The following is a 23434-nucleotide window of genomic DNA, read 5'->3' on the forward strand; positions in this document are numbered from 1 at the left end:
ATTGTAGGAATATAATTAACATTTTCTACTAATATTACTAACATTTGTGAACATAGCAAGATAATCTCAAAGTTATGATTTCCTGGTTTGTCATTCATAAAATCATGTGGGTCTAAGTTGCCATCCTCTTTTTATTTGTGTTGTTTTTCATCGTTCACCCATCGTCATGGCAACAGTGAGGTCCTGGAGATGCACAGGTCAATCCGAGGTGGGAGTGCCGAATGCCTGCACACAAACAGGTAAATAAAACCAAAAAGAGACCAATCAGATTTGTTTTCATACAGTCACATTTTTGTACTCATTTCACATTGCCAAAAGCAATAATTTCACTCTAACTACTATAATTAATATTGATTGTCACAGTGATGTACTCGGTGTTTTCTCAAATACTGTCCAATTATCCATGTGTCTAGAGTGTGTTCATTCATTCATTATTTTTGTTTTGTTATTTGTTGTTGTAATTCACCTATAATCTTTTGTAAACACTACCACCCTCTCAATAACAATGTGATGAAATTAAATGAAAGGAATAAATATGACTCCCTATTAAAGGTGGACTATGCAACTTTTATGGTAGAGGGTTGGCCACTTGAGAGTCTCCACCAGAAAAGTTACACAGTGCATATATATAATCTGAAATGTTACCCAGTCAAAGCTTTGTGCAGGAGTTACAGCTTTTTCAAATATTTCTCCAAAATGTTATATAACTACCACATTTCTTTTGGTTTGTCCCAGGGCAGTTGTGGCTACTGTGGTACCAGCAAATGAAAAGAAAAAAGTAACTACTGCTGAAAAAAATCCTGTCCACAAACGTAAAGCACTAGTGGTACGCTCATTGTTATTGAGAGGGTTGATAAACAATCTAAGAAGGACAGAATACCTAATACCACAAGTGTTGAAGTATGTACAGGAGGATAAGGAGGCAGCTGACCACACAGACAGCAAAAGTGTGTTGTCATTTTTAATTTCTTATTTCCTTTTTTGTAAATTGTCCTCTCATGGAGCTGTGTCTTTCCCACTTTTCCTCCTCTTTTTGTTTTGCATGCTTGATCTGCAATCAGGGGCTTAGCTAGATACAACAACACACTCCCCCCTAAAATGCCCCTCTTAGTAAATGGTATCCATAAAGACATTTACAGGTAAGTGCATGGCGCAGAAGACCATTCTGCCCCATAACTTACCCCTGTCCTGCTTATTGTATTTGTGACATTGGGTCAGTGTTGCTCTTTGAAAACTCAGCATTCAGAGCCTGTATGCTGAGTACTGTGCTGGTGGTCGCTGTGGTCATAGTGACTGTTAAGTTAAGTTTGTTACTTTTTCCTTCTTTTTCCAAAAAAATGTTCTGTGCTGCTATTGTACAATCATGTTTCCATATCAATCCTATTAGTATAAAGGTGCATAATATACCGGTAACTTTTTCACCTGCTTCTCTCCGTGGAGATGTGTAATGTTCCAAAGTAGGACATTAAATGTATCATTCTTACATTTATGTAATTGCAGGTGTTTTATTTCTAAAAGAAAATTGGCAGAAAATGCATTCTCTCTTCAAAATATCTACATAAAGACAGATAAGTTCAATGCCATATTGAGGAACATTCCAAGCAATGATATCAAATCTCCATGGAAACAAGTAGGTAACAGACCCTCCACCAGAACAGATCGTTACAAAGTGCACCTAAAGATAAGATAAGATAAGATATGCCTTTATTAGTCCCACAGTGGGGAAATTCCAGTATTGCACCGCACAGTTAAAGAACAGAAGGAAAATGGTAAAGCTGCAATTACATGTGATATAGCTATATGAAATTTTAAAAATGCAGTTGTAGCTTATGGCCTGTAATGGACCTGTTAATTGCAGGTTCGCCCTCGCTACATTATTCCCACTACTTTAATGTTCAATGACCCATTAGTAAAACATAACAATATACAATTCCATGGAAGACTAGACTTTTTCCTGGCAATGTAATGCACCATAGAGATACATACACATAATTGTCTCTCTATGCTGTTAATGCATTGTGTACAAATATGGCATGCAAAATAGTATATCAAAGGTTTCCTCTCACATGCAGCCATGGCATTAGAACTGTAGATGTTACATAATCAGCATTACATGTAATCTCCACATAAGAGTGTGTTTGACTCTAGCAGTGAAAGCAGTGAAAGATACAGTGCCTATGTCTATAAGCTTACATAATGAAACTGTCCTCAGAGGTCATATCCATTTGTGTACTCTACTTATTTTCGCACAATCTATGTAAAGGCATTACTTTTTTATTTTGCCTTATGTCATATATAAATGCATGTCTATATATGGCTTCCAATTGCTTTTTCAGATTTCATTAAATCTGACTACAAAAACTGCAAATAAATTGACTATCTATTCTATAGTATAATTGTAAAAATTACTTAAATTCAAAATATGTTTTTTTGTTTTCAGTAGCTTTGACAAGATGTATTTAGTTTCTTTCTCTTTTTTTTGAGCAATAATATCTGCCCATGATTTTTTTTAACCCATCTAAAACTTGTTGAATTTACTCAAAACGCATATTGTGCATTTAAGTTATTTCAATGTACTGTATATGAAAATTTCAATTTTTTGCAGTGTTGCATGTTTTATTTGTTTGTTTCTTTGCATGCTGCTGTTTTTTGTGGGCGGGGCTTCTTCTTTTAGCTCCACCCTCCCTGCATGTTCAAAGGGCCAGTCGCTACAGAAACAGGAAGTGGGTGTGACTGTTCCCCGTAGCATTCTCACACAGAGAGTGCTCAGGTTCACAGATGAGGTCACGGTTAGGTAAGAACATGTTTAGCGCTAGCATCACATCCGCAACCCAACCTCCCTCTATGGTTTGAGATAGCAAAACAAAGGATCAAAAACTATTTATTTTTTATTAGGTGTTGTTATGCATTGCATTGGCTTCACTGGTAAAGTTGCACTATGTGACCTTCCTGATGGGAACAAATGCAGTCAATTAATAGCTTTCAACCATAGCAAATTTAAATCACCTGTAATTGAATTTATTCAATTTACAGGTTGCATGGTTCCACCAAAAAGTTACATAGCACACCATTAAAACTGAAAAGGACTGGATGCATATTGAAGAAGAACTAGTTGGAGAGCCCTAATAGCAAACCTGTCACTGGTGACTGCTCTGGCTTGGACCCAGTTTGCTGAATTTAGATGGGCTGAATAGTTTTGTATATAATGTTACTTATAGCTTATGTCCCATCCTATAGCCCTCCTTATAGTTATTTAGTTTAGGGTATATCTGACACACAAAAGGTGTAAAGATCCCTTATTGGATCCAGGTAGCTGTAAATATTCTTTGTAATTGCAACAGTAAGCCTTTCAAAATCCCAAAAGTATATTAGTAGTAGACCATTAAATCATGAACCATATTACTAAAACCATGTATTCACCCCTGTACTGTACCACGATATTGAACTTCCTCTCTGACTTTATACCCCTGATGCCTCAGCTCTGCAGAACTAAGCTAACCCTACCCTCCCTTAAGCCCTGCGCCTCCTGGTCTCCTGCTAGCGCTATATGCAGTGTCATGCAATGGCACCGATCCAGCCATCTGTCCAGACTTCAGTTTCCAATGCCACAAAGCTCTAGCATGCATCATACAAGCTTACAGCAAAGATCATATGCATTTTCTTTTATATATCTGACGATCTGGATTGGCTTTCTATCAGGGTTGGCGAGAAAATCTACACTAAATTAAAATGAATAAAAGAAAAAAATACATGTCTTCACTCTTTGCTCCTGTCCCAGGCCTAGAAAAGGCAGAGTATAGCATCTGATATAAAGTATATTTTTCAAATTAACACACAAATAATGTGGAATTGAGGTGGCAAACCATGTGTTGTGGCAAATATGGAAAGGAAAAAGTTGCCTTCCCTCGAAAATGCCCCAAAATTGTCTGACAAAATCAAATTGAATAGTTTTGTGATATTCTGAATAAATATTCATGCATCTTAATTTCACTAATTTAAATCTTCACCCTTGATTCACACATCATTGTTTTTGATTTCACATCCTCTTAAATTGGTTTTGTCAAGCATCTTATCTCCATTCATTGTTTTCTCTCTCTACTGCCCCTTGTGGCTGTGTAGCGACCTGCAGCCATCGCTGGACAGAGTGAGAAGTGCCAGCACCACCTGTTTGAGGCCAGACAACCACTATGACAGAGACAGGTACAGACAACATAGAAAAATATAAACATTTGTTATTTAATTTAACGATATTGTTCTCACTTGGTCATGACCAGGGGTTAATTTCACTATTTTGCATGAATGTAATTTTAAAGTTTTTGGTATGCATGCTGTGGCGTTGTTTGTTTCACTCATTAAATATCACTATACAGACATTTTTTAACATGTCTCATCTAATATTGTTAACATCATAGTTATAGACCATAGTCCTCCCTAGTTTTCTGTCACCATTTGAATGGTTATCTATTGGTGATTTCTTAAAGATACACTATGTACATTTTCTGGTAGAGAATCCACCACCAGTTTTATATCCATGGAGATGTTATTACTTTGCCTGGTATGTCACTCAGTATGGCATTAATCTCAATTTCTGTAGAGACATGCACACAGACCCACTAGTCGAAGTTACAGGTCAGATCTGCGGAGAATGTAGGTTTCTCAAGTTACAAGTGTAACACCTCTAGTAAATGCTAGAAAGAAGATAAATGCCATACTGTGGAACAATAGACAAAGCAATATATCTCTGTAGGGACCAGAAAAGTTGCACAGTATACCTTTAAAAATGTGCCTATAAAGCCTATTTGTTTCTGTTTGTATCAGTTAAATCAAACAGCCTGTAAGTGTATTTCTCCCAAAGTATCACTATTATAGATTCTATTGGGAACAACTTTCACAGTCCTGTGACTCACTGTACCACCCAACCCCATCCCCCTCCACCTCCACCCGTTCCTCCCTCCAGGTTTTCCAACTCTTTGCCCTGCAAGGTTCCCCCCCGCCCCAGGATCTTAGTTGAACATGTGAACCCTGAAGAAGACAGGTACCAGGCCACACCCCTTCTGCTGACTCCACCCCCCCTTTAAAAATCTGCACTTTCCCACTTTCCTGCGTCTTCACTTTTATGTTTCTCTTTAGCTTAGAGCGCCCCCTGCACTGCAATAAGTTTACATGGGGTAAATGACTTGAATTCTGAATGTATATTTGGGTTTGACTACATTTGATTAGTTTTCTATTTTCCTTGATGTAGATAATTTTGCTACAGATAAAAAAAAAAAAATAATTGTCTGGGTAAATTGGTTAATTAATCATCCTATTTGAGCTCAGTTTAGACCTACTGAAGACATGGTCTAGTCCTGGTTAGTCCAGATTTAGTTACAGGTTCCATTTGACTTTTGAGCGCATCTGTGTGTAATAATAATCAAAATATTAATTATGGTGCTCTGCTAATTACAGTGTATTGAACTGCAAACTCCTTTATGCCCAAATGCATTGTTTTGTTTCAACAACTTGGTAAAAAGTCTTTGGGAACTAAATACTGTAGACCATAAATCTTTGCAGGTCAAATTAAGAATAATCTGAGTTCTAGTTATATTTCATTTTTCAGCATAGAGACAGTGATATGGCCTGCTTTCCTCAAATATTTGTGTTCTAAGGCGCTGTAATCCCTTTATTCTCTTGCACCTGGCCCTGTCGCTGTGCACCTGCTCCTCTGCTCCTCTGCTCCTATGCTCCTCAGCTCAACGTCTTTACTCTAGCATTGTTACTGGCAAATCAAATAAACAATCAAATCTTCTAACTGCATTGTGTTTATATCCATGCCATTCTATATGTCTGTACACTGCAAAAAAAAAGTTTACATGAGTTAAAATGACTTTTGAGCCTTGAATTGAATGGGTATATATTTTTACCTTTTGGGCTTTGATTATTTACATATTTCTTATTTTTTCTAATGTTAAGCACACTTATCCTATTTAAGCTTTTTTTTTATATGTAATTATAAGTTGTATTGCATGTTGTCCAAAAGACTAACATATGGATTTAAACGAATATTGAGAAATATACTATAGGCAGTGATCTATAGGCAAACAGATATAAACTTTACAAATTTACTTACAATCCAGATTTAAGTAATATTATTATTATTATTATTTTTATTTTTTTTTGCAGTGTGTGCCACTATTTGTTTTTACATCATTCATTTTTGTCATTTCATCTTTTTGCCACAACAACAGACAGTGTAACAATTCACCCAGTCCCAACTGTGCGAATCCAAAAGGCAGTCGAAAAAGCCTAGATGGGGACAGGTAAGCCAAAGTCATTCTCAATGCAAAAACTACATGTCTACATGAGTTAAAACAACTTTTATGGACTTTCAAGATCGTTTCTACAAGTTCCAATTCATGGGTTTCAACTTGCTGTTTATAGGTGCCAATATAAGAACTTTTCACCTTTTATTTTTGTAAAACCCATTCATACATTTTTTTCCCCCTACTTTTAACAGACGTCAATGAAGTTCGAATTTTCTGAAAACAGAAAAAGGAAAAAAGAAACAAAAGAGAACTTAAATGAGAACTTAAAAGTTCAGACTAAAGTAGATCCATCTTATCAATAATCAATAGTAATGAATAGTCTGAATAAACTCATATAGATACTCTTTTTTGCCATGCACTTTTTTTTACTAATTTATCTGATCACTCTCACATTCTCAGTTTATCTCACTTATGTCCATGTTTTACTATTGTTTAAATGTACTTGCGTGTTGCTGGTGCCAGCCGTATCCAGCCCACGTCCATCCTGCGGGGCAGTCGGGGCAGAGGGGGTCCCCTGAGGCTGCCCCCTTTTTCTGGGTCATGTCCAAACTCTCCACGTCCTGACAGGTGCACGCCTCCACCCTCATCGAGCACCCAACCATCTAAAATCCTGTATCCCGTACCCCACTGGCCCACTAAATGCTCCTCTGTGTTTTTCTATTGAATATGTCTTTTGTGCTACAGCTTGTGTGCCTGCCCTATTCTTCCTCTGACCTTTTTACCTTAATTTGTAGTATTTCGTAATTTGTACTCTTTGTGTTTTTTACAGACTATTTGTAGTGATAATTTTAACAGTTATTTTCTTATGTTTTTATGAATGGCAGACTCCAGGGTAGCCCCTCTCCCCCAGGCTCCAGTCGTAGAGGCAGACAGCTCCCACAGCTCCCAGCAAAGAGCAGCAGCATTGAGCAAGGTGAATGGGATGTGTCTATGAGTGGTGTTGATACAGTGTGGTGGCTCAAATGAGACAAAGGACATCCAAATCTGAAAGTGCTGTCACTGTGCAAGTAACAGAATACATTTACTTTGACCAAATCAGTTGGGCAGATCTGTTCTCTTTTCTTTGAGGGTAAAAACTTGCTTACGTTTGTTTTAAATTAGTAATCTTATGTCTAGATGGCATTTCTTGAACATAAAAAAAAATCTTTGAGCTAACTTGAATCAATGTGATGATATAAACACCAATAGTAAATGTGTATCTAAAAACTATTTTTTATGACTACAGCACAAACCAGATGTAAATGCTCCTTTGCTTATTTGGTTCAGCCTATATGTATACAGACATAAACTATATAAGACAGGAGCTCTCCAAATGAAATAATTTAATGCTTTTTTCCAGTTCAACGTGTTCTCTCTTAAATGAAATGTAAAATACAATAGACTATTATTCTAGAGCTTCCCTGTGTTCAAAGCCGACATGTCTCATTTAATCCATTTGCTGTAGTTCCTTTGTAAATATTCAAATGTAGTGATTTGACATTAAAGGCATCAGTATTAAGACATGACTGGTCAACACAAGTGAGTTACACAACTGCAAAACCTCAGCGTCATACGCCATCTAGTGTTAGAAAGCCAACACTACACCATGACTGTGACTGAACCCGTGATAATCAATAATTAATTTTCCCCTCATTGTTCAGCCCTTGCAGGAGATGACAGAGGAGGTCAGCTGCCAAAGAAAGTGCATCCTTACAACAGGCCTTCATCGTCCCATGACCGAGAGATGGACCTCAAGATGAAACGAAAGGTGAGTGTATGCAATATTCAGTTTTATTTAGTCTAGTTTATTAAAAAACAAAATAGCTTTTAATTTTTATGTTTTTCTGAACATACAATACAGTACATTTAATCATTGCATTTAACACAAACAATGTGATATTTCTTCCTCCAAAGTCTGAACTCTGCTCCAAACCACATGCTTATAATGGCAGGAGACCTCTTCATTAAAAAACCTAAACTGAGTGATGATTAAAAATGGGTGAATTTTGAACTAATCTATTATATAGTGTATATATAAAAATCTAATTCTCACCCTCCACGGGTGGTCTCATCCCTTTTTCCATGTTTGGGTCCTCTACCAGAGGCCTGGGAGCTTGAGGGTTATGCACAGTATCTTTGCTGTTCCTAGTACTGCACTTTTCTGGACTGAGATGTCTGATGTTTTTCCTGAGATCTGCTGTAGCCACTCCTCCAGTTTGTGGGTCACTGCCCCGAGTGCTCTAGTGGTCAGACCTGCTCCTGTGCAGCCAGGGTGAGTGCCTCTGTGCTGTCCTTCAGACCAGCTTTCACAAGTCATTGGTAAGATTTCTTGATATCAGCCACTTCAGTTAAGTTCTGCTGGTACATCCCATGCAGGATCTTGTCCTCCCATGATGGTTCCTCCAGCACCTCTTCCTCTTTGCTCCACTGTCAGAGACATTCACTGAGCACGTCATCTGTTGGGGCCTTGTCCTTGATATACTTATGGATGTTGGATGTTTCATCCTGGACAGTGGCTCTCACACTCACTAGGCCTCGGCCTCCTTCCTTATGGCTCGCGTACAGTCTCAGGGTGCTGGATTTGGGATGGTTTTAATGTGGTCTGTATCTTCTCTGGCTCTTTGGCCAGCTTATGATTCCTGCTGGGTATCTGATTACTGGCAGGGCGTAGCTGTTTATTGCCTGGATCTTGTGCTTGCCATTGAGCTGACTCCTTAGGACATGCCTTACTTGTATGAGGTATTTGGCTGTGGCTGCTTTCCTTGGTTCCTCTTCAAGGTTGCCATTTGCTTGTGGGATACCAAGGTACTTGTAACTGTCTTCAATGTCTGCTGTTGTTCCTTCTGGGACTGACAGCCCTTCTGTGTGGACTACCTTCCCTTCCTTTGTCGCCACCAAGCTACACTTCTCATGTCTGTCTGAATGACATTCCAATGTCTGTGCTGTAGATCCTGGTGTTGTGGATCAGTGAGTCAATGTCTCTATCATTCTTAGTGTACAGCTTGATGTCATCCAGGTGACTCTGAGGTGACACTGATGCTGGCCCCATTCCTGAGTCGGTATCCATAGCCAGTGTTGTTGATGATTTGGCTGAGGTGGTTCAGCATTGGGGACAGTGCGTGTCCTTGGTATATGCCACATTTGATGGTCACTTGTGCAAGTGGCTTGCCATTGGCGTCAAGGGTGGTTTTCCACAACCTCATCGAGTTTGTGATGAAGGCTCTTAAAGTCCTGTTGATGTTGTACAGCTCCAGGTATTCAGTGATCCATGTGCGTGGCACTGTGTCATAAGCTTTCTAGTAAACAGTCCAGGCAGTGCACAGGTTGGTCTGGGTTTGAAGTCTTGGGCGACAGTTTGGTCTACCAGGATCTGGTGTTTGGCTCATGGGATTTTATTTACATTGAAATGATGAGAATAAGTTCTCTTGTTTTGCTAATCAATGTTTCCATGTCAGAACTACGCGGGGCAGAGGTGCAGCAGTGACAACACGTCTGCGCGCTCCTCGGACAGTGACATGAGCGACATGTCGGTGAACTCTCGAGCCAGTAGCATCTCCAGACTCAGCAGCACCAGCTCCATCCCATCAGAGTATCCAGGCGGGAGGTTCAGGTTTGTACTGATATTAAACTCTTTATTAATAGTGCACTTAAAAGAGTAGTCAAGAGAAAATACAATTACACGGTTAAAAATGTACTTAATTACAAATTTGTACTTTTTGTACTGCAAAATGTATAACTAAAAATGCAATTCAAAGTATTAGGTATAGTTAGGTTTTACATGATTTTTAGTTGCATTTTAGATCGGGCTTTTATATAAACAGTGGCTGCATATTAAAAAAAAACAAAACCAAAAAAACAAAACCACCATGCTAACAGTGAAGTGGTAATAAACTCTGACTCTTTTTAAAGCTGCCACCAAATGTGTTCCTTGCATAGTAATAATTTGGTTTAATTAGCCTTTATAAATACATGTACCAAATACCGTAATATTATAGAAAATTATTCATGAGTGTGATAAAAACTGTCCTTCAAAGTTTTTACTTGGGTTATTTTGGGTGTACTGTTTTATCTTTACTTTTAATTTCAGTCACTTTATTAATTTGCATGTTTTGTGTGTTTCTGCATGCCCACCGCTACATGTTTGCGTCTGTCTGCATGCTCCCTCCAATCTTAAAACATAATAAATAACGACTTGGTCTGGACTTGGTCTGAACATGATCTGGACTTAGATCTAAGTCTTTAGAGGAGGAGAAGAGGGACAGGCGGATCTCATGGGGGATGAATGGGGAGGAGGAGAGGAGCGGGGACGTGGGGAAGAGGAGGTTGTCAGAGGAGCTAAAACGCAGAAGGCACACAGTGGGAGGAGAGGCCACTGAGACCAGGTAAAAAGACTTAAAATTAAAAACACTAAAAATAAATAATCAGAACAAACATAGTAAATATTAAAATTTTTAAAATGTGAACCTTTTGTTAATTTGTTCAAAGTTTCAGACTAGATTTTGTGAACTTGCCAGTATCAATCAGACATAGTACATAGACTAATTTGCTATTGATAATAAAAACACAAAAATGATGGCTTTTATCAAATTACTTTATTATTTTAAAGGCACAATATGCAATTTTTCTGATGGGGGGGGATAGATAGGTAACGTTAATGCCATTCTGTGGAACATTCCAGAATCCAGATAAAGCAATAAAATCTTCATGGAGTTGACTACAATTACTCAAATGTATCAGAGTCACCAATGAATCAACATGAAAAACAGACAAGCATGTATTCATATCTAAATTTTCATAGTGACTTTGGCATTATATCTTGGCTCTAAACTCTTTTATAAGCAGAGGTCAGCTACAGTGCCTTTTCCCAGTCCTGTGGCTCTGATCTGACAGGGACAAATGAGGCGCTCCCAGTGGGCGAGGTGTGGATGTAGTGCAGATTATTATCCTGCTAATGTATTGGGTTTGGGCTGAGGGAAGAGAGGAAGGGCCACGCCGCAGATCAATCTCAATTCTGTTATAAAAGCACAGGCCAGTGGCATTTAGCACAATTTAAAGTTGGTTCTTAGAGTGATGAAAGTGAGACAAAGTAGTAAATAAAACATGTTTGTACTTGTATGGATGAGGGGACTTTAGATTAGATTGATCTCATGAGGGGAGCAGGCCTTTTCTTAATAATGTTTGTTTTATTATGGTACTTTGTCTTGAGCCTGATTGGAGCATCAACTAACTCACTTACCAACTTGCTTCCTGCACAAATACAATGAAGTAAAATAATGTAAGCATTTAATGAAAATCATGAATATTAAAATGAAGTAGGTGTATCACTAGTTGTTAAAACCACTCAAAAAATAAAATGTTTAGACGTCGAATGGGGACATCATATATTTAAAAAGGGTCAACATTCTATTTAAATTATTATTATTAAAATAGAAATTTGGGATTTGGGATTTTAGTTCATTACTTGTAGACATTTTTTATTTTACATACATCATTCATAATATTAATCCCCCATTGTATCCGTGTTGTCTTTATGTTGTGCTGTGTATAGATTCCTCCCTGCATGCCTCAGACCCCTCCTTGCATGTATCCTGTGCTGTGACTGCTTGGATCCCCATCTCCCTACAACGCTTGACCCACCATTACCCTCCTCCCCACACTCCCCTCGTCTGTCCCACACCTCACCAGCGGGGGCAGCAGAGAGGCCTCAGAGCACCCTCCCTCTGCCTTCTCCTCAATGCTGGACTGTGACTGTGGGGAGGGGCCCACGTGAGGCAGATGTTGTGGGGGACAGAGGCAGTGTGGCTGGGGTGTCCTGTAGCACTCTTACCCCCTCTGAGCACATGGACATGAGAAGGCTGATCCGGCCAAGGGGGCAGCACAGAATGTCAAAACTCCTTTGTCCAAGTGGATTAAACTGTTTTAGAGCAAATAATCTTAGTGAATGTTAGGAAAAAATCATTACATTTAAGTGTCAGCTATAGTCCAGTGGGTAAAAAAATGAAAAGCTAATGGTAATTGGAGCAAGAGAGAATTTTATCTGTGCTAATAAAACATAAAAACTGTATTTGCAAGAATATTTAAATATAAATTAAGGGTGGAGTAATAAATGTCTTCATATGTTCTTTTTGCCTGTATCTAGTTAGAGGTGCACTAAGTAACTTTATTATTACTTTCCACAGCATAGCATTAAATCTCCATGGAGACAACAGGTCAGATATGTGGAGAAGCTAGTCTGTTCACAGTATTCACATTATTCTGGAGGTTGCCGACAACGCTGTTGTCATTTGGGTTGTATTATTTTGCATGGGGCTGCTGATCTTGACAGAAAATAAGTTCTATAGGGACTGCAGGGTTGTTTTAAAGCCTTCCAGAGCATCGGAGAATTATTGACTTGTAGGTGAGCCTGAGCGTAGAATGTTTACACAAATAAACCTACTTTATATCATATTTTAGCGGCAAAACTTTTCTCAAATTTTCCATTGAAATGAACGGGATTCTTGCTTAACTGGAAATGCCACCAGAACGAAAGCGCAGTTTAGTTGCATTTATGGCAAAAGTGGGCGGGTGGAATAAGGTCAATAGAATACCCTTTTTATGGTATTTTTGAGCAAGCTAGATTAGTTGAATGCCATACTGTGGAACTTTCTATGTGAAGTAATAACAATTCCATTGTGGTAAGCTTTGGGCAAAAAATCATAACATTTATAAAACCCAAATCATCAAATTTATTCATTAGATGTCAAATAACTAAAACATCTACAAGAGATGCTTCAGTTTTGGTTGTACAGAATTGGTCCCTCATCCCATTCTCTTGCTGTAAATGTAACATTGTCGTGCATAATTCCTTATCCCGTTTTCCTCTAAACCAGGTACTGTATAAACCTAAGCTTTTAATGAAATCTAATCATTTTAAAGTATTATTTGTGACCATCCCTGTGTTCAGGATGCGTGGTTCAGGAGACCGTAGTATAATGAAGAGCTCTAGTGTGAGCAGTGAAATCTACAACCAGGACCGCACGGATGGGAGCCAATCAGACACGGCCCTTGGGACAGTCAGCGGAGGAACCAAGAAGAGACGCTCCAGCCTCAGCGCCAAAGTGGTCGCCATCGTGGGCAACCGGCGCAGCCGAAGTACCTCCCAGATCAGTGGGCCAGGTTTGAAACTTTAATTTAAGTGTCAGTACAAAGATATTCCCATATTTAAAGGCACTTTGTCTGATTTTTATTGTCTTAAAAACACGTAAAACTGAACTAGCTGATTTTAAATGGTTTGCAGTGGTCCAAAGTTATTCCTCATTTACCCTATGTATTCTGAGATTCCTAATTATTCACTGTGATGAGTTTATAAGTCTTTTTACAGACTAGAGCAGAGTTTTCCCGTCACCGTAAAGCTAGGAACAACCAGCATGCTAACGTGCGCTAATACGTGCGACAATAAAAATGATTTATATTTGCAGATGATACACAGCAGACTTGTTTTAACCTCAAGAGCGGCTTTTACAATACATCTGTACTGGGGCAAATTTTACCCATATACATGGGAAATGCATTCTGCTGTTGTGCCCTTAGGGAAGATATCTGTGTAATCCCTCGGCTGTCCAGGTCTGACCCATAGTAAGAACCAAAAGTAAAATCTGTCAACTGAACAAATAAGTTGTGGGAGTGAAGATGTTTTGCTGTTCATCAAAGCCGCTTCTTCAGTTCTGGTCAGATTGCTGGTGGACACTGCCTTATATCTGTCTGAAGGGAGGAGCTAACTACACTGAAACTGGAAACGGCTATTGTTTACAATTTCTGTATGTACACTAGGTCTATTGAGCTACACTAAGTGTAGCTTCACTTAGTGTTAGATAAGACAGTGTCTACCAGCAATCTGGCACGAACTGAGGAAGCGGCTTGGATGAACAGCAAAACGTCTTTGTCCAGTTGACAGATTTTGCTTTTGGCTTTTACTTAGTGAAGATACATAGTTCACAAATCTTGCCTACACTGTTTAAATGTGTGAGTGTATATAAGTAAGAAATGGCAAATTAAGTTGAGACCCAAATGCTTTATATAGCTTTTACCTTATCTATGAACATTGATCTCATATGCCAGATGTCAATGCATTTTCATCCTTGGGTCTTACACAAAGAGTAGACTTCCTAATAAAGTATTTCCCCATAATATTATGAGCTATATAGTATTATAGTACAGATATTAATGTATCTAGATTCAGTTGAAAGTCATCATCATTAAAGGTGAATTATATCTTTTGAGTAGTCTACCTTTACATGCACAGTTGGTAGGAATCTGCCTCTCTCCACTTCAAGCCTTAAAATATTCAGCATAATTAAGCATTAATTATTGTACTGTTAATAGCCTGAACCAGCTTGCTATTAAAATGCACTATTGAGGGTAACTTGCTTCCTCCGTTGCTTTAATGTAGGCAGTGGGTGCAGTTTTCTTTGTCGACGCATTTGATTGACAGACAGAGCAGTGCCTCAAAGTTACTGTTTTCTGATGATGAAGGAAGGCATTTTGGGCTCCATCAGCAGCTGTGCAAATCATTTTTTCCCTGTAAAATTTTCAAGTCTGCTGCTTTGTTGATAACAAGTAGCTTTTAATTGTATTTTTTTTTTTTTTTTGGCAGGTAAGGGTATTTTTATGTAAAACAAAATAGTCAGAATTTCTTTTACAATGAATCAAATAGTGCTACAACGCCATGTAACTTTACCATTAAATTTGCAAGCACTGATTCAATTAAAGGTATTTTTAATTGTTATAAATACCTTTAATTGCTAAAAATACAAGAGTGGATCTACCTTTCAACAGATCTGACCTGTAACTTAGCCTGGTGGTATTGTCTGCTGGTCTCCATTAAGATAAATAAGTCAAAAGTCATACTATGGAAAATTCTAGGCAAAGCAAGAACATATCCATGGAGACAAGCAGGTGCCAGTCCTTCCACCTGAAAGGTTACTTAGTGCACCTTTAAACATTGTTGTGAAGCCATTTTGACTATGATGTATTGCTGTTTTTAATTGGTTGATGTTCTATTGTATTGTATTTACTGTTCATTTAGAAATAAAGATACATTAATATAATACATAGCCTGCATTGTTATACATTGCTATACATTATCATATGTATACCACACTTATGCAATACAATTTACAATGTATCTTTTTACTTTACCAACAATATCTCATTTTATTATGCCTGCTCAAAGTCTAAAGTCCCACACTCCAAATTTCCATATTGATGAAGTGATTTTCTTAAGTATATTTCTAATAGTCACCACACTTCTCTGACAAAGGAGTGGTGATTCGGTGCTTGTAAATCCAACGCTAAACAATACACGGTGTTGCATAACCATTCATTTCCTGGTTTCACCCACACAGCTTCAGTGGTTTCAGTTCACTTAGACTTCTTTTAAAGCAGCAGACATGATGAAAGGCGAATGCTGTGGTATTATTTTGTGTTGTGGACATAAAAGGTGGATGAGTCTGTTATTCTCTGTCTTTATTGTAGACTAGGACCAAAGCAGAGAAAGAAGAGACTGCACTTTATGGGAAAAATACAATACTGTGTGTGGAAACATTAGTACGACAACACAAAGACAAGACAAATTGGACAAATTGGAGTAGGGCTGGCAGTTTATTCAATGCTATAATGAATGATTAAAAAGTACATTTTTTTACTAAGAAAGTACCCATTCAGGTACTGGTACCAAACCCAGGTATTGTTAAAGTACTGGTACTTAGTACCCAACCCCTGAGACCCATTGTGAATAGAATTATTAATCTGTATTTATAGTTCTTTGTTTTAGGGGTTCAAAGTCAGTGCTTTTTGTGTACATCTCGATTATGGATAAATTGCACTTGGATGCTCAGAACTCTGGCTATCCCCACTATTATGCAGATTACATAACAAATAATAATGTATATGATGTCTTTTTAGTTCAGTTGTGATATTTACATTTCCAGACATACAACGAGTGAGATCCTTACCTCACTTTTATTGACAAATAGTTTACTGTACCATTACTACAGGGCAGGCTTTATTAAATCAATGATTCTGATTTTAAATGAACCTTCTCAATGGATGTTTAATGTTTTTTTTATTTCAAATGTTTCTTCTGCATATTCAGTTATCTTCTAGCATCAATAATTGTATCATTGCATTATTTTGCTAGCCACAATTCCTTATTCCCTCTCTTCTTCTTTGCAGAGGGTAAGTCTAAGAAGGAGAAGGGCGCTCCCATCCAGCGGAGCACAGAGACAGGTTTGGCAGTGGAGATGGTTCGGAGCATGCCCAGTCGACAGCCCAGCCGCGAGTCCAACAACGGCAGCATCCACAGCTGTAACTCTGAGGGGAAGTCAGTACCATCACTTCCTGTTTTCACACAAACTACACTCTTATGTAACTATCTCTCAAAGGAAACCGCTCCTCGAGTTATTCATTTGCACCTGTGCTGTTAGGGATTCCATGTTAACAAATGGCATCCTGGACCTGGTAGTTACCATTTATAATTTTAGTGCGTGAAAACTATAGGAGCATTGTCCTAAGGATGGTGCTATGAGAGCTTCAATCTTAGATAATAATCAGAATAATTGTGATTAATCGACTATTAATATAATTGTTACTATTTTTATAATAATTGGTTGTTTCCTGGACTATACCGACTCCAAAAGTTTACTCAAAATTGGATTTCGATTAATTAATGCATTTCGAGTAATCTTGTATTGTCCTGCATTTGAGGCTTGATTTCTCAGAAAATTTCTGTTCTCATCTATCCCCTATCTCTGCCCACCGCCCATTTCTCCATGCTAAATATGTATGGTTCAAAAATGTCATGTAACAGTTTTTCAACAATAAAAAACATGCAACTGAAAATCAGGCTTCAGAAATTCTGCAGTTTTGAACAGGAAGTTAGCAAACCTGATTGTATTATTTTATTATTATTTAGATCAATATTGTACTTTGCCATGAGTTAAATGTATAATACCTCAAAAAAGCATTATAAATCTCCTTTAAAGTTACTTCCCCTATAGAAGAGTTTATATTTATATCAGTATGTAATGTGTCAAGTAGCTCCTTGTATGAAGCGGCTGATTTTAATTAGCAGATAGCTGAAAAACGAGACACTGTGAAGCAAATCTGGTACAAAACAGCAGAAGTGACAGGATCAAATTAAGGTCTGTTGTTTTCTGAGATGGATTAGCTCACTTGGGTAATTCCACAGATGATTTTCTTGCTGTAAATAATGATTGGCAAAGACGCAGTGAAATGTCTCCCTCTCCACATGCTGACTGGGTACAGAGAGGCACAGCAGTCTTTAGTCAGCAGATACAGGCAAAATACTGCACCACTGTAAGCTCAGATTTACCATCCCGAACAGGTGCAGCCATGATAACACTCAACACAAGGGGTTCAAATCTAGTGGGGAAGCATAGCAGAAGTTTGTCGGTTAAAAAAGATGGAAGTAGTTTTTAGTCTCGGCATATGTTTTGCATTTTGACAATTTTGAACTTTCAAATCTATGGTGTATTATGTTTACTTTTCATATAAGACTGATCTCTGTGATGATGTCTTCTAGATCACTGTTGTTTTCACTTCAAAGTACACTACTATAACATTTGTTTAAATATGGAACCTGTTCATAATATTAATATTATAATGATTCATATCCAGAACATTGCCAGCAACTTGAATAATTATCGTGATATAATCGTTAACCGCAATTATTTTGGCTATGACAGTCATAACACCAAATTTCGTCCCATGCCTAGTCTAAACAAGTGGGTCCAGTTGATATGCGGAAATGGGACTAGATTTAAGGTGACCCATTTTGGCATTTTTCTCGTTATAAAAAATAATGACACTGAGCTGGTTGGCGATTGTATATACAGCGAAGTTACTGGGAATACCGTACGGTTTCAAAATGAACATGTAAATTACAAAACATTGCTAGAATAAATATATGCTGTTGACCACAAATATAAAAAGACTATTTTGTTAGATTTTTTGTATTTAATGAATTTGTTGAATCTGTATAGCTGTATTTTATCATAAAGCTAATTTCTGATTTCTTTTCCAGTCTGATCTTCTCTGGAGTGAACTTGGGTGCCAGCAGTCAGTTGAGTGGCTTCCTGGATGGTTTGGGTCCAGCACAGTTAGTGGGCAGACAAACACTGGCCACTCCTGCTATTGGTATATATCACATTTACTAACTTTGGTCAAGCATACTACTTTTTTTTAATATCTATTTTATTATATGGGTTCTCTCTCGTAGGTGACATCCAAATTGGTATGATGGAGAAGAAGGGTCAGCTGGAGGTGGAGGTGATAAGGGCGCGGGGGCTGGTGCAAAAACCTGGATCCAAGTCACTTCCTGGTGAGGCTTATTTGAATACACACGAAAAAACATTATGACCGTTGATAGGCTTAGTGGATATCATCTGGTTGCAAGATACAGTATTGGACACATTCCAAAGCTGATATTTTACAAGTTTTAAAATGCATATTGAGCTATGGAGAGGGATTACTGGCAAGATTCCTCAAATACTGTAATTAAGAATGAAAACAGAAGAACAGAAGACATTTAAAATAGGTAAATACTTCAAGCTTATCTGTAATTCCAGACAGAAATTAAACTTTGGATATCAAGAATTGTGGCAATGGTCCTTAAATCATTAGTGGGCATGAAATTTGTCTATACGTGGGTTTCTGAGTGAAGCCGGAGCAATTAACAATTCAAACGAAAATATTCTCTCTCTTAAATTGTCAAAAGTCCTCAAAATGGCGACTATAAACTATAAACTTAAGCTTGGTCAATACTTCTGGCTTCTCTATGTTTCCAGTAAGAAATTCAACTTCGGATATTAAGGCCTTTGTCTACTGCTAATGGCTTTTGTTGCTCTGTTTCTCCGCACAGCTCCCTATGTCAAGGTCTATCTGCTGAATAATGGGGCATACGTAGCCAAAAAGAAAACCAAGATTGCACGGAAAACACTTGACCCGCTGTACCAGCAAGCACTGCTATTCGACGAGAGCCCACAGGGTAAAGTCCTACAGGTGAGAGTAACAATTATTTCTTTCCATCCAACCGTTCAGGGCCACTGTGATATAATACAAAATGTTTCACAAAAACATCAGAAAGAGATTCCTATAGGTTTACCAAAAATGTACTACATTGTGGTTGGTGTCGAAAATATACTATACATATAATTTTACAATATGATGTATAATATCATGTGCAGATTCGAGATTTTCCACAACAAAAAATAATAAAGTCAAAATACATGTTTTAAAACTAATTTATATTTTGTTTATTTATAGATCACTAACATTTCTGGTGTTGGGTTCTCTACCTGCTTGTCTATGTGGAGATGTTGAATTGCCTGGAAACTGAATAAATGCAAGATAGATATGTTTAATGCCTAACTGTGGAATGTTTCGAATGAAGCAACATCTCTGTGGAGACAAGCATGTAGTGGATCCTCCACTAGAAAAATCACATAGTGCACCATTAAAACAAAGAAAAACAATGCATAGTAAAGCTACAAGTATCAAGTAACAGTGCTGTTATTTCAATGTAAGTACTCAACTACAGTGGTGTGATAAATCTACAACTGATAATGATCATTTTAAATTTGTATTTATTTTATTTGATCTAATATTTTTCTTTTACTGTAGGTGATTGTTTGGGGAGACTATGGCCGCATGGACCACAAGAGCTTCATGGGAGTTGCACAAGTCTTACTGGATGAACTGGACTTATCAAGCACAGTAATCGGCTGGTACAAGCTATTCCCCCCCTCCTCCCTGGTGGACCCCACACTGGCCTCTCTGACGCGGAGGGCCTCTCAGTCATCACTGGACAGCTCCTCAGGGCCCCCCGGGGTCCGCACCTAGTGGACCAACCAAGTCCTTACACCAACTCCCATAGACAACAATCAGAACCAGTCGTATTATAGAGAAAGCTTTGTTAAGATCTGACAATCACTTCTTTAGTTTGTCTGTGCTTGGGGACGTTTCAGTGTTTCATGTCCATTTGAGGGGGGGAAAAAAAAACAAAAACGCAACTTTGAGTCCGTAAGCAACTAGAGAATAATTTATTGGCGTATCAAAAAGAATCAACAATAGCAACGTATTGTATGTAAGCGTCAGAATGTATGGACTTTGAGATAGAGGACGTCAGCCTCTTCAACCACAAGGGGCGCTCTCCTCCTCCTAGTACTACTATTACAATTACTGCAGAAAACCCAAGCCTGCCAGGAACTCAAGTCTGGAAGCACAGGGCCTTCTTTCGGTGCCTAGACCTTAGTCCCATCACTGGTCCCTCTCTCCCTATGTTTACCATGGCTACCCGAAAGCCAATCTGTTTGAACGTTTGATGTTTATTTTATTTAAACTTTTAGCTTTTCTTTAAACTTGCACATGATGTTTTTGCAGTGCTCATGATATGTTGTCAGTCTGATGTGTGCATGGAGAGAAAAAATCGAAACACAAAGGATAAAAAACTATTAAGTGTCTGCAAGTGTTATGCAGGGGTGTAACACTAGGGGGGCCTGGTGATGAAGACACCATTTTTACAGTGAGTTAGTGTGCTGCGTTGTTTTCCTTGTTCCACCACTGGTCAACAAGGCCAGTCGTCTTTGTATAGATGTATATTAGGCCTCTCAGGAGGTTGACCAATAAATAAAGTCTATGTCACTTTGAAATATCACAAGGGTACAATGTCGCTGTAAAAATATAAAAAAATAAAATGCATAGGAGATATACTTTTTATGTGCCCTCACCCCAGCACGTTTTATCCAGACTTGCGTTACATTATTTTGAGATTTTAACTCACAAGCACAAGAGCTTGATTTTGTACGAGAAGTTTAACTTTTTGAAGAAAAAATAAATATGTAGTTAAAAAATAAAGCAATGATCCCGTCACCGGTCTAGAAAAACAGATGAATTGCTCAGTTTCCTTGTGCATCTCTGTGAATGTGAAAGTAACCAATCAGACTGATCTGTCGGGACGCACACACCAATGCCCATCCTCTGTTTGGCCCATAGACCCCGCTCATTGTGCGAAGGGGCGGAGCCAGCATGACTTTGGAACCAGTTCCAAGCTGCATGCACATTTTTGTAAAACCGAAAAAAGACGTAGATTCGTGTTAGTTTCTCATACTGTAGGGCCGCTTGTCTGTTGCATGCAGTTGTACAGTTTGCTCGTACTTGAATATTAAAGAGGTAAAAACCAAGAAGCCATTACAACTACGACACATCGACAGCAGTCTCCACGCGTCCCTCAGTCCAGAATGTGTGTCCCAAAACTTACTCTTGATGTCTTTTCTGGAGCAAAGATTTCTACCTGTCCTGTCCTCGCCCCTCTCTCACTGTAGTACACAATAAACTATACCTCCGAGGGGCTCACGTGTATCGATACATGTACAAATCAGAGGAAATATGAATTATGTTTCAACATAAGGATATTCTAATATGTGGACTGTTTAGTTCTATATAGAGAATATGATGCACAGAGTCACACATGTAAATATTCAGTATAGCCTTCACTGGTTTGTGCTATATACAACGGGGCCAAGTCTTCAACTGAGCAGCATCTGTTTAGGGACCATCAGTGGACGCACAACCCACTATACAACTACACACTTTCTCTGTGCTCTTTCATATGTCCATCCAACCCCATCCTCTGCCCATGTTTCAACTAATATGGGGTTTTCTTTTCTCAGTGAAGCAGGTTGTCTTATTTAATTTGATTTTTTTATCTTATTTTTCTCTGTCAGTATTAGCAGGAAAAATGCTGATTGTTTACAACTTTTGAGTTACATGGAATCAGAAAAGAAAATTAGAAAATACTCAAGCATTCACTGCAACATTTCTTGTTTGTATAGATGATGTGGCTCAAATGATGTGTATGTTTTATATTTAAAAAAAAGTTCATTTTTATTATTTACAAATAAAAAGAATGTGTGGAAGAAGGTGCTTTGCTGATTTGTTATTGCTGTTGTTAATGCTTCAGTATCTGCTGGATAAGAACAGCTCATAAATGCTCATAAACTACTGTATGTTGATGCATTCACACATTGGTTCATTAATATGATTTTAGTTTGGTTTTCCTTAAATTGCCCTAGATAAATAGAAGTAAAAGGAAAATTTTATTCTGTCAACTGGACAAAAAAGTTTTTTGAGTCCACACGATTTGCTGCTTATCCAAGCCACTTCTTCAGTTCTGGTCAGTTTGCTGGAGGACACTGCCTTATATCTGTCTGAAGGGAGGAGCTAACTACACTGAAACTAACAGATCCATTTGTTTACAGTTTCTGTTTGTTGGCTAGGTCTACTCAACTACACTAAGTGTGAACTGTGCCTGAGTCGTAGTGTTCAAATAACTCAGTTTGTGCTGCAGTGGATGTGGGTGTGAATCTAAAGTAGGTATTGGTCAGTGTTTTCCTGAAGACTCGCTGGTCCTCCTATAGTTACTGCACAATCTAAGAAGGCCAATTTGTTCCCGTGTGAGCTTGATGTTCAGATCCACAGCATTAATATGTACACTGAAGGTTCCTGATCTTGAATTTAGATTTTAGTTCAGTTGTCAACCATGTAGCAATACCAATGCATATACCAATACAGGCCTATGACTTCATAGTGGTACACACACCAGGAGCATGCCACGGTAAGGCAGATTCCCTCTCTCACCCTGCCTCTCGAGTGACGTTACTGTACAAAGAAGGAGTCCCAGGAAAACATGGAGCTACATTGGGCAGTTAAGTGTGCTACTGTTGGTTTGGATGAAACAGCCTATCATGGACTAGTAGACGTGGATACAGCCGAGTGAGTCCATCAACAGGAACTGGACAGTGAGCTCAGCCTGGTACTCACATGTATTGCAAATCAACAATGGCCCAGTTGAACTGACATTGCTGCCCTCTCCAGAGCTACTACGGGACTTTAGTCGATGTGAGAGGACTTACACGTATGTGGTGGGGTTTTACAAAGAAGGAGGAAAGACGTAAGAACAGGGGAGGTGAGATGGCAGATTGTAGCTCCACTACAATCTGATTGTAGCTCACTATGAGAGGCTGCTCTCACTGTCTGCCATGGAGCTGTGGGCACAGGAAATTTTTGGGTGACAAGGACACTACAGTAAGGCT

The 23434-nt window shown here is 38.4% G+C and overlaps 2 protein-coding genes across 3 annotated transcripts in view; one reads left to right on the top strand and one right to left on the bottom strand.

Annotated features, from left to right (window-relative positions):
* The window catches only part of rims1b (regulating synaptic membrane exocytosis 1b), a 68781-nt gene extending 46601 nt beyond the window's left edge, over positions 1 to 22180 (top strand). The window contains exons 17-31 of one of the 2 annotated variants that reach the window (XM_055224903.1): positions 177 to 239; positions 2675 to 2794; positions 4120 to 4200; positions 4958 to 5035; positions 6228 to 6299; positions 7130 to 7218; positions 7946 to 8052; positions 9740 to 9894; positions 10514 to 10666; positions 13228 to 13439; positions 16497 to 16644; positions 18367 to 18479; positions 18562 to 18663; positions 19204 to 19343; positions 19965 to 22180. In XM_055224903.1, coding sequence (XP_055080878.1) covers positions 177 to 239; positions 2675 to 2794; positions 4120 to 4200; positions 4958 to 5035; positions 6228 to 6299; positions 7130 to 7218; positions 7946 to 8052; positions 9740 to 9894; positions 10514 to 10666; positions 13228 to 13439; positions 16497 to 16644; positions 18367 to 18479; positions 18562 to 18663; positions 19204 to 19343; positions 19965 to 20183 — 1852 coding nt within the window. In that variant the 3' untranslated portion in view covers positions 20184 to 22180. The remainder of the gene's footprint in view (positions 1 to 176; positions 240 to 2674; positions 2795 to 4119; positions 4201 to 4957; positions 5036 to 6227; positions 6300 to 7129; positions 7219 to 7945; positions 8053 to 9739; positions 9895 to 10513; positions 10667 to 13227; positions 13440 to 16496; positions 16645 to 18366; positions 18480 to 18561; positions 18664 to 19203; positions 19344 to 19964) is intronic. The other variant, XM_055224912.1, reaches the window with a different exon arrangement.
* The window catches only part of LOC117371522 (ras and Rab interactor 2-like), a 268922-nt gene that overhangs the window by 49686 nt on the left and 195802 nt on the right, over positions 1 to 23434 (bottom strand). The window lies entirely within an intron of this gene.

Source organism: Periophthalmus magnuspinnatus, chromosome 1, assembly GCF_009829125.3.
Source record: "Periophthalmus magnuspinnatus isolate fPerMag1 chromosome 1, fPerMag1.2.pri, whole genome shotgun sequence".
Lineage (NCBI taxonomy): Eukaryota > Metazoa > Chordata > Actinopteri > Gobiiformes > Gobiidae > Periophthalmus > Periophthalmus magnuspinnatus.